Raw genomic sequence first — 15,637 nt, 5'->3', positions numbered from 1 at the left:
AAATACTTGCCCTGCATATCTCTTTTACATTTTGCCCCTCATAAAGACATGTCCTCCAGTTGAATGTTCACCCTTGAGAAAGGTTCTGACCCTTTGGTTTGGTGTTCTGGTTGATGATAACTGGTGCATCTAGTATCTCTGCCTAGTCCTATTATCATTTTCTAATTGCCTTGCTAATGGAAATTGCTAATTTTCTAAGGGTCGTGCGGCAAACGGGAGTGATCACTGGCGGGGAGAGAGAGCCCCTGAGTCTGCACACGCACCCCAGTGCACAACGAGCCTCGTGGACGCGACCCCAGTGGGCACCAGTGTACACCATTCCAGTGAACACCAGTGCACACCGACCCCAGTGAACATTGTGCACGCGACCCCAGTGAATAGCATTGGGATACAGGCGATCTGGTGACTGTCAGCCCTATTAATTATTCCATATACCGTTGGGGTTTTTTTCACCAGTGCTAATTTATTTCAGCTCTTCATTCGCCCCTTCCCGCCCAGGAGTTGCAAATGAATGGGGAGCGGAGGGAGGGTGAGGGAGGCAAGGCAAGATGCTGGAGAGAAGCCACCAGACCTCAAGCCTGTTCCCCGGGCAGTCCTCTGCACATCTGCCCTCACATCTGTGTTGGGGTCCGAGCCCACGGCCCTCTGGCTGTGGGTTGAGAAGGGTTTGAGGCTAGGCAGGTTGAAGGATGGAGGGAGGGAGGTCGGTCGGCGGCAGAGGGAGCTGGGGGCAGGTGTATTCCCCCGCACAAGAAGCAGCTCCTCGTCCACATGGAAAGGGTTCTCCGCTCCCAGCTCCACTAGCCACCTGGAGTAACCTGTTACTGGGTGTGCAGCCTTCACGCTGCTGCTGGATGCGTCCCCTCACGCGGTGTGTGGAGGAGCTGCGGTTACCGACTAGGGTCAGGGCGAAGAGGTGAGCGGAAATGTTCACATTACATCTGCTAGGCAGTTATTGAAACCAAAGCCAAAGTAAACCCGGCCGAGTGGCGGCCTCCAGCATAAAAGCAGCAGCGGGTCGTGCGGCAAACGGGAGTGATCACTGGCGGGGAGAGAGAGCCCCTGAGTCTGCACACGCACCCCAGTGCACGCACGCCGACCCTCCTCCACACCACCCTAGTGCACAACGAGCCTCGTGGACGCGACCCCAGTGGGCACCAGTGTACACCATTCCAGTGGACCCCAGTGCACACCGACCCCAGTGAACATTGTGCACGCGACCCCAGTGGGCACCAGTGTACACCATTCCAGTGGACCCCAGTGCACGCCACCCCAGTGGACACGGCCAGTCCCAGTGGACACGGACCCCAGTGCACGCCACCCCAGTGGACACGGACTCCAGTGCACGGCTATCCAGTGCAGCGGCGGGACGGAGGAGCGTCTGAATTCGACATCGCGGTAAGTTTCCAATCCACAGTGTAGCCAGTTGCAACTAACCGGGCACCTGGGCTGCCACAGGCACTGGCTGGTGCATCCTGTCCGGCTTCCAGCCCTCCCGTATGACAACATCTGGGAGCAACAGCCTCGGCTGCAGTGTAAAAAACACGCTCCACAACACAGTAACTTTCGCATAGAGAGTGCAGACACAGGGGGAGGGGGGGTCACCAGCTCTATAGGAGTAAATATCGGTGGCCGGTTTGGTTTAGTTTAGTTTAGAGATACAGAATGGAAACAGGCCCTTCGGCCCACCGAATCCACACTGACCATCGATCACCCATTCTCACTAATTCTCACACCTTTGGGATGTGGGAGGAAACCAGAGCACCAGAAATTAACCCACACGGTCACAGGGACAACGTGCAAACTCCATATAGACATCACTTGAGGTCAGGATTGAACAGGGGTCACTGGCGCTGTGAGGCAGTGGGTCAACCAGCTGTGCCATTCTACTCACGTGGAGAGTCCAGGACCAGGGGTCATAGCCTCAGAATTAAAGGACGTTCCTTTAGGAAGGAGATGAGGAGGAATTTCTTTAGTCAGAGGGTGGTGAACCTGTGGAATGTATTGCCACTGAAGGTAGTGGAGGCCAAATCAATTGATATTTTTAAGGTAGAGATAGATAGATTCTTGATTAGTATGGGTGTTAGGGGTTATGGGGAGAAGGCAGGAGAATGGGGTTAGGAGGGAGAAATAGAATGGCAGAGTAGCCTTGATGGGCCGAATGGCCTAATTCTGCGCATATCACTTATGAACATTGGTTGCAACCCAGAGTTCTGGACCATTGATCCAGAGACATGAGCTCAAATCCCATCTGGGGAATTTAAATTCAATTAATTAAATAATCTAGAATCAGAAGGATAGTCTTCATACACTAAGGATGTATTTCCGATTTTCCAATCTACCTGCAATTTCTTTTTAACTGCACATTCTCTGGTGGTAACACTATACTGCGCATTCTATTTATGTTCTCCTTTGCATGTACATTGTACTGTGCGGTGCTCTGCGTTTCTGTACCTGTGATGCTATTGCAGTAAGACTTCCATTGTACCTGTACCTCATGCATATGTCAATAAACTTGATTGACTTTATGGTGTGATCTGCCTGGACAGCACACAAAACAATATCTTCTCTGTATCTTGGTGAACCAATATCAAAACCAGCGACTGTGAACTGTTATTCCAGGCCTCCTTTGATAATGAAATCTGTTGTAGTTATCCACACTGGCCTCGATGTGATGGACTCAATAATGCCATCTTAGGACTTGCCAGGATGGGGGTCAACTATGGCCAATGTTCCACTTAATTATGCAACTTAAAACTACATGAGGAGTACTCGCATGGTTAAAGTGGAGCCTGCAGAAAGCAGTCAAATTAAAATTTGGAAACCCAGAATGAAATGCACCAGACTTGCTGAGCAGTTCCTGTATTTTAGGTATTTCATACACAAATCACCTTGGTATTGGTTTATTATCGTCATGTGTACCGAGATACAGTGAAATACTTTGTGTGTTATCCAGTTATCCCTGAGTACACTCAAGCCATATACATGTACAACAGGTAGTGCAAAGAGAAAAACACCAGAGTGCAGAATATAGTGTTACAGCCTTGTAGCACTACAGTACTTGACCCATTCAACAGTGCCCACCTTTCTGATATTATGATGCAGCGGTGTTGGAAATTGAACTCCCTCATCACCCATCCCCCCTGCTCCACCTCTCCCCATGATGTTCCATACCAATTTGAAAGCTGGTGAACCTGTGAATGAGTACATATATCCGCCCAACACGTCGCCGTAAGAAGCAAGAAACTAGCTAGCGTGTATCCGGGGTTCTAGCTCAGCATTAAAGTGACAATCTACGGTAAAATAAGTTATTTTAAAATAAAGTTAGAGTTATGGGATCGCACTGCACAGAAACAGACCCTTCGGAATGGAAGGATATGGATCACATGCAGACAGAGGAGATTAGTTTGTGCTGGCACCATGGACATTGACATTGTGGGCGGAAGAGGCTGTTCTTGCACTGTAATGTTCTATTTATTGCATGTTTCATTCAGCCTGCATGTTGAAACTTCATTACATTGAGTTTACTACCTAATTACACATCACTCAGTGTCATCCTTAGACACTTCCTTATGAAGGTTTTGTACGGTTACTGGAGCATGAGTAACTTGGCCTGGTGCAATTAATCATCAGTCTTCTAGGTCAAGTTACCAGCCTGTTGCTGAGGCACATCTATCTCTACCTCACAGTATAGAGTACCTTACAGAGTAACCCTTATGGTCCTTTTTGGCATGTCAAATATTAAACTGTCCAAGGTACCTCAGAGTAGTCAGTCTTTTTAGTTTAGTATAGAGATACAGCATGGAAACAGGCCCTTCAGCCCGCGCTGACCAGTGATCACCTGTACACTAGTTCTATTCTGCGCAGTAGGGATAAATTACTGAGGACAATTAACCTACAAATCTCTACATCTTTGGAATGTGGGAGGAAACTGGAGAACCCCGAGAAAACCCTCAGGGAAAACATCACAGGGAAAAAACTCCGTACAGACAGCAACTGTAGTCAGGACCAAACCCGGGTCTCTGGCGCTGTGAGGCAGCAATTCTACCGCTGCCCACTGTATCATCAGTGGTCTATTTCCTGGGTCTTTTCACATCAGTTGCTTCCATAGAGTAAATAGCGGTAAAAAGATGTGAGATACAGCAGGACATTAACAAAGTAAAACCAGATAGTTATTTCGAAAAGGTTCACAGACACCCTTTCTGATTTGGAGTGAGAGGCTTTACTATGTTCATGGGTGTGGAAGCTAAAGTGAAATGTACCAAGCAACCAGCGAATTTACTGTTTCCAAGTGACAGAAATTCAAACTTGGACTAGAATATCTAATCTTCTGATGAGTAGCAAATGTGAGGGTGAAATTCAAGGGCAGGTTGGAGTGGACATGGGGTTGTGCTGAACAGATCGAAAGCAGCCCATGTCTCCGTCACCAGAATGATGTTGGTCACGTGATATACTGCCACTTCGCCAGTTTCAACAATAATTACACCAGGTGATGTTTCATTGGCTGGAAGTTGCTTTAGGCTGACATGAGAGGAACATCCAGAGATATGCTGGTAAATGTCTTATTGTCTTGAAAGATTTTAATCCCCAGGGATGGTAGTTGAGGCAAGTCAGCAGTGATGTTTAAAAGGCCTTCAGATAAGGCACATAGATCTGCAGGGAATGGAGAGATATAGAGCATATGCAGGCAATGGCCATTAGTTTAAGAAGGAACTACAGATACTGGAAAATCGAAGGTACACAAAAAAGCTGGAGAAACTCAGCAGGTGCAGCAGCAGGTTCAGACTGAAGAAGGGTTTCGGCCTGAAACGTTGCCTTTTTCCTTCGCTCCATAGATGCTGCTGCACCCGCTGAGTTTCTCCAGCTTTTTTGTGTACCGGCCATTAGTTTAACTTGGCCTCATCTTGGGCATGGACATTGAGGGTCAAAGGGCCTGTTCCTGTGCTGTACCGAAGATAGACACAAAATGCTGGAGTAACTCAGCCGGGAGAGGCAGCATCACTAGATAAAAGGAATGGGTGATGTTGGAGGGCCTCGATCCAAAATGTCACCCATTCCTTCTCTCTAGAGAATCTGCCTGTCCCATTGAGTTACTCCAGCATTTTGTGCCTATCTTCGGTTTAAACCAGCATCTGCAGTTCCTTCCTACATATTCCTGTAGAAAAGAGAAAAACGCAGTCACAGGGAGAATATGCAAATTCACACAACAGCGCCAGAGGTCGGGATCGAACCTGTGTCTTTGGAGGTCTGAGGCAGCGGCTATACCAGCTGCACCCCTGCACTGCCATTCTTTCATGTAATCACCTTTTCTCCTGCCAAACACAGTATTACAATATCGCCCATTAATTCCCTCCACAGATGCTGCCTGACCCACTGAGTTACTCCAGCATTTTGTGTTTCACAGAGACAGTGCAGCACTGTTGGAAATGCTGGCCATTATTATACAGCTTTATAGGAACTTGTTGAGGACAAATTGCCAGTACCCGTCCCCACATTTACCACAGTGAACTGGATACTCCAACAACTGACCGTGAAGTGTTTGACAATGCATAGCTCTTTCATCTCTGTGAGAACATTTTTACCTCTCTGATTTTATTGAACTACGTGTAAATTGATGTAATTGAATTTTGAATTAAAATTAAGATAAAATCCCACTTCTAAATTTGTGTATAGAACAGTGCGAGAGAACATGATTTGAGCCTGCATGATCTTGAGGAGTCTTGACAGGGTGATCGGAGGTGATGTTTCTTCTTGTGTGAGAATCTCAAATGCATTTGTATTTGTGTTGCAGAACGGAAGGGGCTAAACACCATCGCCAGTGCAGGGTTCGGCCATGGAAGGTGTAGGAATCCAGTGTGACTGAGCTGGCTGGCTCAGTCGGGGCAGATGGCTTTCCCCAACTGCAAGTACGAGCTGGACCAGGAACACAACAGAGCTGTCCCAGAGACAGGTACAACCTTATGTCAGCCGGGTGCGGTTAATCATAGGAACGTGTCAGTAATGGCACTGTGGCGCCTGTGAATGATGAATTGTACTCTGTTCAAAGGCTTGTCTTGGATATTTCTGGTCCTTCTCCATCTTATCAATGACACTTTGATCCTCTGAACATTCTTCACCTGTTCCACATTGTGTTCTGCTCCCTCCTTCCTGCAGCCTTGCAGTGTTTCTCTCCTATTTGATTATTTATCAAACTCCTTGCTTCCTTCGGTCTCTGTTCTTACTTTCACTGCTTGCAGACCCCAGCTCAGAGTCATTGCCACCTTGTCCATTCTCCCAGCACCAGCGTGCTCTGAATTTCACTCCACCACCTGGCCTTATTTTGTCTCTGTCAAACAGGCCATAGAGCTGAAGCCTAAACATGTTCCATGTTGGCCGTAGTTACATTGACGATAATCTCCTGCATTGTTGAATATTTAACTTTTTCTTGAAATAAATGTGTCTGGGCCAAGGAAATTTGGCATGTCTCCAGTGGCTCCATTTCTACAGATGCACTGAAGAGGCATCCTCTCCTGATGCATCACAGATTAGTTTTAAAGTTGCTCTACCCAAGACCACAAGAGAATACAATTCAGTCCAACACACAAACCATCCTCCCACCTCCCCCATCCACTGCATGTACACTTCATGTGGAAACGAGGAACTGTGGATGCCGGTTACTACACAAAAAGACACAAAGTGCTGGAGTAATCAAACTGAAGAAGGGTCTCGACCTGAAATATCACCTATGCATGTTCCCCAGAGATGCTGCCTGACCTGCTGAGTTACCCCAGCACTTTGTGTCCATTTCATCTCTACTTCATGCAGGAAAGCAGCCATCATGGTCAAGGATCACTCATACTCCAGTCATTCTTTCTTCTCCCCTCTCCCATCGTTCACAAGATACAAAGTCTGAAAGCATGTACCACCAGATTCAGGAACACCTTCTTCCCCTTTATTCTGACACTCTTGATCAAAACCTTTCATAAGCCATTTCATAAGAATTCCTGATCTTCCAATCTATCCTGTTGAGGTCCTTGCACTTTTTTAAATCTGCACTTATCCGGCAAGTGTAAAAATATATTCTACACTCTTTATTTTCTCTTTTGCATTAGATGATGAGCACATGTATGATCTGAACTGCCTGAATAGAATGCAAAACCATGTTTTTCACTATCTTGATACATGTGATGATTATAAACCAATACCAAATGTACACTGCGCCTGCACTAATTCTGATCACCTCAAGAATAAATTCCTTCTGCAAACAACCATAGACTGAGAGCATGTATGGTGGCCATTCAGTCTCTTGTGCACGCGCCATCTCTTTATAAAACATGGATTCAATGAGTCCAGTTCAACTGCTCTTTCCTTTCAAGTATATATCTAATTCCTTATTGAAGTTTTCCATTGAATGTGTTTCGACAGCTTTCCTGGGTTGTGTGTTTCAAATTACAAAACTCATTGAATAAAAAGATTTCTCCTCATCTCCCTTCTGGTTATCTTGCTGATTTCCTTAAATTTGCAACTTCGAATGAGACTCCTGTCACTGGTAATAATTTCTCCTTAGATGAACTGTTCTTCCATTTGACAAAGATGTTGAATGATTCCCTCTGAAGGAAGGAACTGCAGATGCCGGTTTAAACCGAAGATGATATAATGATACAATTTATTTGTTGTCATTTGAACCTCATTGAGGTTCAAACGAAATGTTGTTTCTGCAGTCATACACACAAGTAGAAGAACCAAGACACAACACAATTTACACAAACATCCATCACAGCGAATCTCCTCCTCACTGTGATGGAAGGCAATGTCTTATCTCTCCCCTGCACTCCCCATTCGCCTCCCGATGTCAAAGTCAAAGCCGCAAAAAGCTGGATTAAACCGGCGTGTCAGGCAGCATCTCTGGGGAAAAGGAATAGGTGATGTTTTGGGTCGAGGCCCTTCTTCAGACTGAGAGTCACGAGAAAGGGAAACGAGAAATATAGACGGTGATATCGAGAGATATAGAACAAATGAATTAAAGATTTGCAGAAAAGTAACGATGATCAAGGAAAGGTGGAGCCCACAATTATACAGACAATGAAATTGAACAGGACGACAGTGAAACTAGTACAATGACTAGGGTGGGGGAGGGATAGAGAGAGAGGGGATGGAAGGGTCACATGAAGTTATGGAAATCATATTCATACTGCTGGGTTGTAAGCTGCCCAAGCGAAATATAAGGTGCTGTTCCTCCAATTTGCATTTGTATGACGACTAAGGTGGGGTTTCCCTTTCAGGTGAGGCAGATTTTGCTCTGAACGCTGCCTGCCGGGGGTTGTACATGCCTCAACACAGCGTGTATTTACATATCGATGGCCGGGAGCAACTCTGCCATCTTCCTTACTCACTAATAACAAAAAGATTGAGTTGACTGTGCCAAGTAACTGAGTTACTAATGTGTCATCTTGAGAAACAGCATTTTAACGTAACTCATAATGATTGATCTGTTTTATATTTCAAAGGATTCATTTTGCAGGTGTGTCCATAGTCAGGAGTTGGAGGAGAGGAACATTGCATTTCAAAGAAACATTTGTCTGTCAATAGTGAAATAACATTTTAAATGCTGAAAATTAACCCTAGAATTATTATCGTGCATATTTTCTTTCTGAGGGAGGATTTCGTACAGATTTAAACATCTAATTTTGAACTCAGCCACCTGTGCCAAGCTGCTGAAATCACATCTTATTTCTTTCTATGTGAAGCATTGATTTCAGCATGAAATAACTTGTTATACAGGCACAAGAGGCAGGCACTTTTCTTACAGACAAATCACACATTTGCACCAAGCTCTTTGACCAGTTCATGTATTGTAGGTGGAATTGGTCGGGGAAAGAACATTGGCCAGGACTTGCCTGCATTTTCATAATGGGGATGGAAAGTGAATCCAGAGAAGTCTTCCTATCTTTGAGAGGAGGTCCAGATAATTGCAAAGGAAGGTCGTGGCTGTGGCTGTGGCTAGGGGTGCCTGTGCATGGTATTTCCCAGCACTCGGTACTGAGACCACTGTCGCTAATGTCAAGAGGTCATATATATTGACAATTAAAACAATGAAACTCTTACCTGCTGCAGCTTAACAGGCCTGTAAACAAAATATACATAGATAATGTAAAATAAACACAAAAATAATAAATTAATAACCCCAATAATACTGGTACAAAGTCCGTAGAGCAATTAAAGACAGTCCATAGTTCATAGTTGAGGTTAGTGTTGTGGAATGTTCATCAGCTGGCTGGTTGTTGGGAAGAAGCTATTTTTAAACCTGGTATTGTATGCATTAATAGCCTGCACCTGTAAATACAGAGCATTATCCCACTCAGGTGTGAGAAAAATCTCAGATGTAGTAAAGACAGAATACAACACTCTTCAGAAAGAATGAAATGGCAGACAAGAAACTCAGTAGTGCAGCGGTAGAGCAGCCTTTCATCACCAGAGACCCAATTTCGAGCCTGACTACAAATGCTGTCTGTGCGGAGTTTGCACGTTCTCCCTGTGACGACATCGTTTTTTTCCGGGTGCTCTGATTTCCTCCCACATTCACAAGACGTACAGGTTTGTAGATTGTGGTTTCTATAAATTGTCCCTAGTGTGTGTGTGTGATAGAATGAGTGTACGGGTAATCATTGGTCAGCTTGCAGTGTTCTGTGTTGTTGCCCATGGTGAGATAACTCCAATAACCGAAGATAGACACAACATTCTGGAGTAACTCAGCGGGACAGACAGCATCTCTGGAGAGAAGGATTGGGTGACGTTTCGGGATGAGTCTGAAGGAGGGTCTCGACCCGAAACGTCATCCATTCCTTCTTTCCGGAGATGCTGCCTGCCCCGCTGAATACTCCAGCATTTTGTGCCCAATAACATAGGGTTTCCTTTCTCTGCTGCCGTGCAAACTATAAGCCTTGCAGACTGCAACAGTCAGTCCACGGACTCCAGTCCTCAGTCAGTGAAAGGATCTATCCACATGCAACTTTACAACCTGCACCGTGTACCACCGCACAACAAATGTTTACACAGGTACTGTTTAAAGGGCAGTCATTCTTGCCGTAAACTTACAATAACACCAAAGGAGGCCCTTCAGCCAAAAAGAGCCATGCTGGCCCGAAGGGGGTGAAGCCCCATCAGTTTCATTCTCTTTTCTCTCAACTTCTCCCTGGCTCATTTTGCCATTCACTTTTTCCCAGTGGAAATGTCAATTACACGGAGGCCATAGCTTCAATGTGAGGGGTGGGGTGGGGGGGGAGGAGAGCTCAGAGCGGATCCATGAAACCAGATTCTTACACAAAAAGTGGAAACACACATGCAGGGGAAGAAAGTAGTGGAAGCTGATACTATAGCAAAGTTTAAGAGTCATTTAGACAGGTCCATGAACAGGCAGGGAACAGTTAGATCATGTGCAGGCAGATGGGATTGGTTTAGATTGGCATCATAGTCGGTGAAGACACGGAGGATGTTCTGTGTTGATCTATTTTCTATGCAGAGAAGATTACAGTCAGGATTAAGGACCAGTGAGTCGTACAGTACATAAACTGGCCCTTCACCCTGACTCGTCCTTGCCAAGCATGAGGTTGGGCTATGTTAATCCCATTTACCTGCAATAGATCCTGTATCCCTCCATGCCTTTCCTATCGAAATATATGTCAAAATATCCTTTAAACCTTATAACGGACAGTCTGCTGGAGGAACGCAATGGGTCTAGCAGCATTTGTGGGGGAAGGAAGGTAGTGTTCTACAGTAGGCTGCAGTTTCTACAGTAGGCTGCAGGAATATTTACTAACTCCCATTTTGAAACAGCACTAAGACATAAGAATGCAAAGCTTCCTGAATACTGCGTTGTATATTTTTAAGCCATTTGAAAATAGTTGAGTATTTTATGTGTTAATATTAGAGGAATTGGAGGCTAATTCACTGAACACTCATTGTGAATGCCTGGGCAATGTTAGTGCCACTGCTAATCTTATGCAATGTCATTTTTGGTCTACATCTTTAAGAAAGATTAGTCATTAGCAAAATTTTGAGTCATAAAATCGCATAGTATGGAAATAGGCCCTTCGGCCCAACTGGTCCATGCCGACCAAGATAATCTAAGTGTCTAAATGTCCAAGTGTCTTTTTAATTGCTGGCTGGAACGTTAATCTGACACCAGTGACATGTAGTAGTAACAACACCCTCTGTGTAGAATGCCAGTTTGCCGCGTCCAGTTACTGATCCTACATATGTTAGACGATGCTTAAATGATGTCAGTAGCTGGCTACCCGTTGAATCTGTTCCCTGATTCACTCTGCCCTTTGAATTCACTTGGCTGCATTTTAAGGCAGCTGGCTACATTAAACGGCAGCTGGGCTTTTTTCCAACTAAATGACGTGATGGCAGAGTTGATACGCAAGGGGAGTGATTGAGGATCAATTGGTACAGCATTCTCTCCCAGCGACCAGCCACAGATTCGCATTGGCTGCACCTGCCATGATTGTATAACAAGTCTGAAGAAAGGTCTTGACCCGAAACGTCATCCATTCCTTCTCTCCAGAGATGCTGCCTTTCCTGCTGAGTTACTCCAGCTTTTTGTGTCTATCTTGTGTATAACCGTTCTTCTTAGTTTACTGTGAATGTTCGAACAGCGTCACCACCTCTACAGGCTGCACGTGTAAAAGAGCAGCCACAACAGATTCACACCCATTTTTAATCAACATGACAAAATAAAACGGATGCGCCGGCACATGGCGCAGGGCAGAATAGCCAGGGAATTATGCTAAACCCGTAGAAAACATGGATTCAGCCCACACCTGGAAAAATGCCAAGTCCTCAGAGCAGTTGGAGTAAATACATCAGAACGCCTCTGAGAGTGCAAGATTGCAGTTCTGGAGTGGCAACCCAGAATGGGGCTGTTGCCCACCGAGCAGCGAGGCTTAGAGAAAATCTATCAGGATAAAAAGCAAAGCAGGCCGTGTTCAGCTTGACAACGACAGCACTCAAAAAGGAACAGCTGGTGCCTCATCCGGACCTCGGGTGCTGTCTGTGTGGAGCTTGCACGTTCTCGCTGTGACCGTGTGGCACCATGCGCCCCACTTTCCTCCCACATCCCAAAGAAGTGCAGTTTCGTAGATTAATTGACCTCTGTAAATCACTCCCTAGTGTGTAGGGAATAGTTACAAAAGTGGCATGACGTAAAACTATTGCTATATAGTTCTTGTAGAACTAGCGGTCGGTGTGAGCTCGGTGTTCAGAAAGGCCTGTTTCCACACTGTGTACCTTGCAATCAATTAAAAATAAAACGTTTTGAAATTAGAGTTATTAGTGACATTTTGTGCCAGGGTTGGGGAAAGTGATTGGGGAAAGAGGATTGAGGTCAGACTGTAAATAAAGCTTTTTATGCAGCGTGGATAGGAGTAGGGCTGCATTTCTGAATGGAGTCAAGGAAGCCTTTATTGCAGAAATAGTGGGAAAAATGAAAATTGCACGATTAAATGGCAGGATTGCAGACTGGAAATGTTGCATTAACTAAATTGTTCTTCAGAAAATCTGGCACCGATATAATGGGTAGAATAGCTTCCTGCCTGCACTGGAACAAGATCTTGTGTTCTGAAATGAGCAATGTGAAGCTATAATTTGAAGAGATCTAACTTCTCTGCAGTTTTTCTGCCTTTGACGAGGGAAACGTTGGGAGATTGGTGTGTTAGTTCCCTTGATGGGAAAGCCAAAAGAACTGACATCAAGCAAATAGCATATCATGGTGAAATTAATTAACGCCTAAGGCTTGCATTACAAGTTGGTCTCAAGTCAAAAGCTCAGAAAGACAACACCTTGCGCCTGACAGCAAGTTCCATCACCGTCGGCCTGAAATGAGCTTGCTGTTTGGTTAGGTTGGCTGCGAACGGCTTATGAAGTGTTTGTCAGTTTGCATAATATCGGATGACGGCAGACAGCAGTGCGGAAGCCACTGCCCTGTCTCGCCTGGCGCAGCCCCACAGGACGATCAAGTGTTGGCAGTCAGGCAACACTGATGGGTGAGAGAAACAGTGTAGACTCTTGCCCAGAGTAAGGGAATCGAGAAACCAGAGGACACAGGTTTAGAACATAGAAATTAGGTGCAGGAGTAGGCCATTCGGCCCTTCGAGCCTGCACCGCCATTCAATATGATCATGGCTGATCATCCAACTCAGTATCCCGTACCTGCCTTCTCTCCATACCCTCTGACCCCCTTAGCCACAAGGGCCACATCTAACTCCCTCTTAAATATAGCCAATGAACTGGCCTCAACTACCCTCTGTGGCAGAGAGTTCCAGAGATTCACCACTCTCTGCGTGAAAAAAGTTCTTCTCATCTCGGTTTGAGGTGAAGGGGGAGAGATTTAATAGAAGTCTGAGGGGTAACCTTTTCACAATGGGTGGTGGGTGTATGGAACGAGCTGTTGGAGGATGTAGTTGAGGCAGGGACTATTGCAGAGATAATTAGACATGTATATAGGATAGAAACATAGAAAATAGGTGCAGGAGTAGACCACTCGGCCCTTCGAGCCTGCACCGCCATTCAATATGATCATGGCTGATCATCCAACTCAGTATCTTGTACGTGCCTTCTCTCCATACCCCCCTGATTCCTTTAGCCACAAGGGCCACATCTAACTCCCTCTTAAATATAGCCAATGAACTGGCCTCAACTACCTTCAGTGGCAGAGAATTCCAGAGATTCACCACTCTTTGTGTGAAAAATGTTTTTCTCATCTCGGTCATAAAAGATATCCCCCTTATCCTTAAACTGTGACCCCTTGTTAGAAACGTAGGACAGGTTTGGAGAGATATGGGCCAAAGGCAAGCAGGTGGGACTAGTGTATATGGGACATATTGGTCGGTGTGGGCAAGTTGGGCCGAAGGGCCTGTTTCCACGCTGTGAGACTCTATGACTCGATGACTTTGTAAAGCACGGCTCACCCTCCCATCCACCGTGGCAATCCTACCCTCTCCCTCCCCTCCTCGGGCTGGCCACTGGCCACTGTCCTCTCCCGCCCTATCCAAGAGGCCAAGCTTTACAATGAGCAGTGGGATGTTTGAATTCAGGGAGAATATTGATCCAGGTGCCCACCAACACACAGTGTGTGGAATTCAGCATGGGACAGGAGTTTTAGTTTAGTTTACAGATACATAGTGGAAACAGGCCCTTTGGCCCACCGAGTCCGAGCCGACCAGCACTACACTAGTCCTATCCTATGTACTAGGAACAATTTACAGAAGCCAATTAACCTACAAACCTGCACGTCTTTGGATTGTGGAACCGGCCACCCGGAGAAAACCCACACGGTCACGGGGAGAACGTACAAACTCTCTACAGACAAGCACCCGTGGTCCTGATCGAACCCGGGTCTCTGGCGCTGTAAGGTAGCAACTCTTGTTCACTGGATACACGTGAGGGAGCTCACCCCATGGGGTCTGGTGCCCAGCAGGGATGTGTGTCGAACACGGGGAGAAAGTTTGGTCCATGGTACTTTTGGCCATGATGGATTGCTTGTTTTCCACAGGTTTCCTGGCGAGCGGGGTGCCCCAGATGTCAGCACACAGAGCAACGTGCCCCGCTCCAGCAGACGCGAGTTACCTGTCCGCACTGCTGGACGGCAAACCGACCGTGTGCCGGCGGCAGGGTGACCCGCAGCGGCAGCTTCTACACACCGTGAGTATTTCTAATCTGCACACAACTGCATTCCCAGTCGCGCCCAGCACTGCAGGAGCAGCACTGCACCCTGCACCCTCGCACCCCCTCTCCCAAATGACCATCTCCATCCGCCGACATCCCCAACCAGCAACTCGTTTCTCTCCCCGACACCTGGGCTCCTGCATTGAGGCTTTCAGGAGCAACGCAACGCGAGCACCAAATGCTCAGACATTTAGCCAGGGATGTAGTACATCTGATGCAGTTCATCCGATGTTCGGGACTCTACGATGCTTGCAGTTGACAACAGTTATTCAAACTAATCATTCACGTGAGCAGAAGCAGTCCAAGGGGGCAGAGTCTTGCCCGAGTCAGAATGTTGTGGAGGTAACATTCACCAGGGGGACCTGAACATATGTTGAAACCAGGAAGCCAGTGTGAGGGGAACACCTGAGAGGGCATGCACTCTCCCAGGGCACACCTGAGGATGTACACTAATGAAGGGCACACCTGAGTGAGTGCACACTGTCACAGGGCACACCTGAAGATGCACCTGAAGATGCACACTATTGCAGGGCACGCCTGAGGAAGCGTGCACTATCGCAGGGAATGCCCGAGGGACTGCACTAATAAAGGGCTCACCTGTAGGAGTTCACATAGAAACATAGAAAATAGGTGCAGGAGTAGGCCATTCGGCCCTTCGAGCGTGCACCTGCCATTCAATACGATCATGGCTGATCATCCAACTCGGTATCCTGTACCTGCCTTCTCTCCATACCCCCTGATCCCTTTAGCCACAAGGGCCACATCTAACTCCCTCCTAAAACATTGTCACACGGCACACCTGAGGGTGTGCTCACTATTGCAAGGCACACTTCAAAATGCACACTAACGCAGGGCACAATTGAGAATGCACACTAATGCAGGGCACACTTGAGGATGCACACTACCCCTGGGTACACCTATACAGTGGTTTTAC

At 46.5% G+C, this 15,637-nt stretch overlaps 1 protein-coding gene across 1 annotated transcript in view; it reads left to right on the top strand.

The window, feature by feature from the left end:
- The first annotated feature begins 1,290 nt into the window (after positions 1-1,290).
- Positions 1,291-15,637, top strand: part of LOC129710628 (forkhead box protein N1-like) — a 30,383-nt gene continuing 16,036 nt past the window's right edge. Inside the window, exons 1-3 of the mRNA XM_055657767.1 lie at positions 1,291-1,398; positions 5,792-5,950; positions 14,531-14,679. Coding sequence (XP_055513742.1) covers positions 5,887-5,950; positions 14,531-14,679 — 213 coding nt within the window. The 5' untranslated portion in view covers positions 1,291-1,398; positions 5,792-5,886. The remainder of the gene's footprint in view (positions 1,399-5,791; positions 5,951-14,530; positions 14,680-15,637) is intronic.

This window comes from Leucoraja erinacea, chromosome 28 (genome assembly GCF_028641065.1).
Source record: "Leucoraja erinacea ecotype New England chromosome 28, Leri_hhj_1, whole genome shotgun sequence".
NCBI lineage: Eukaryota > Metazoa > Chordata > Chondrichthyes > Rajiformes > Rajidae > Leucoraja > Leucoraja erinaceus.
This window is presented reverse-complemented; position numbering and strand designations above follow the sequence as displayed.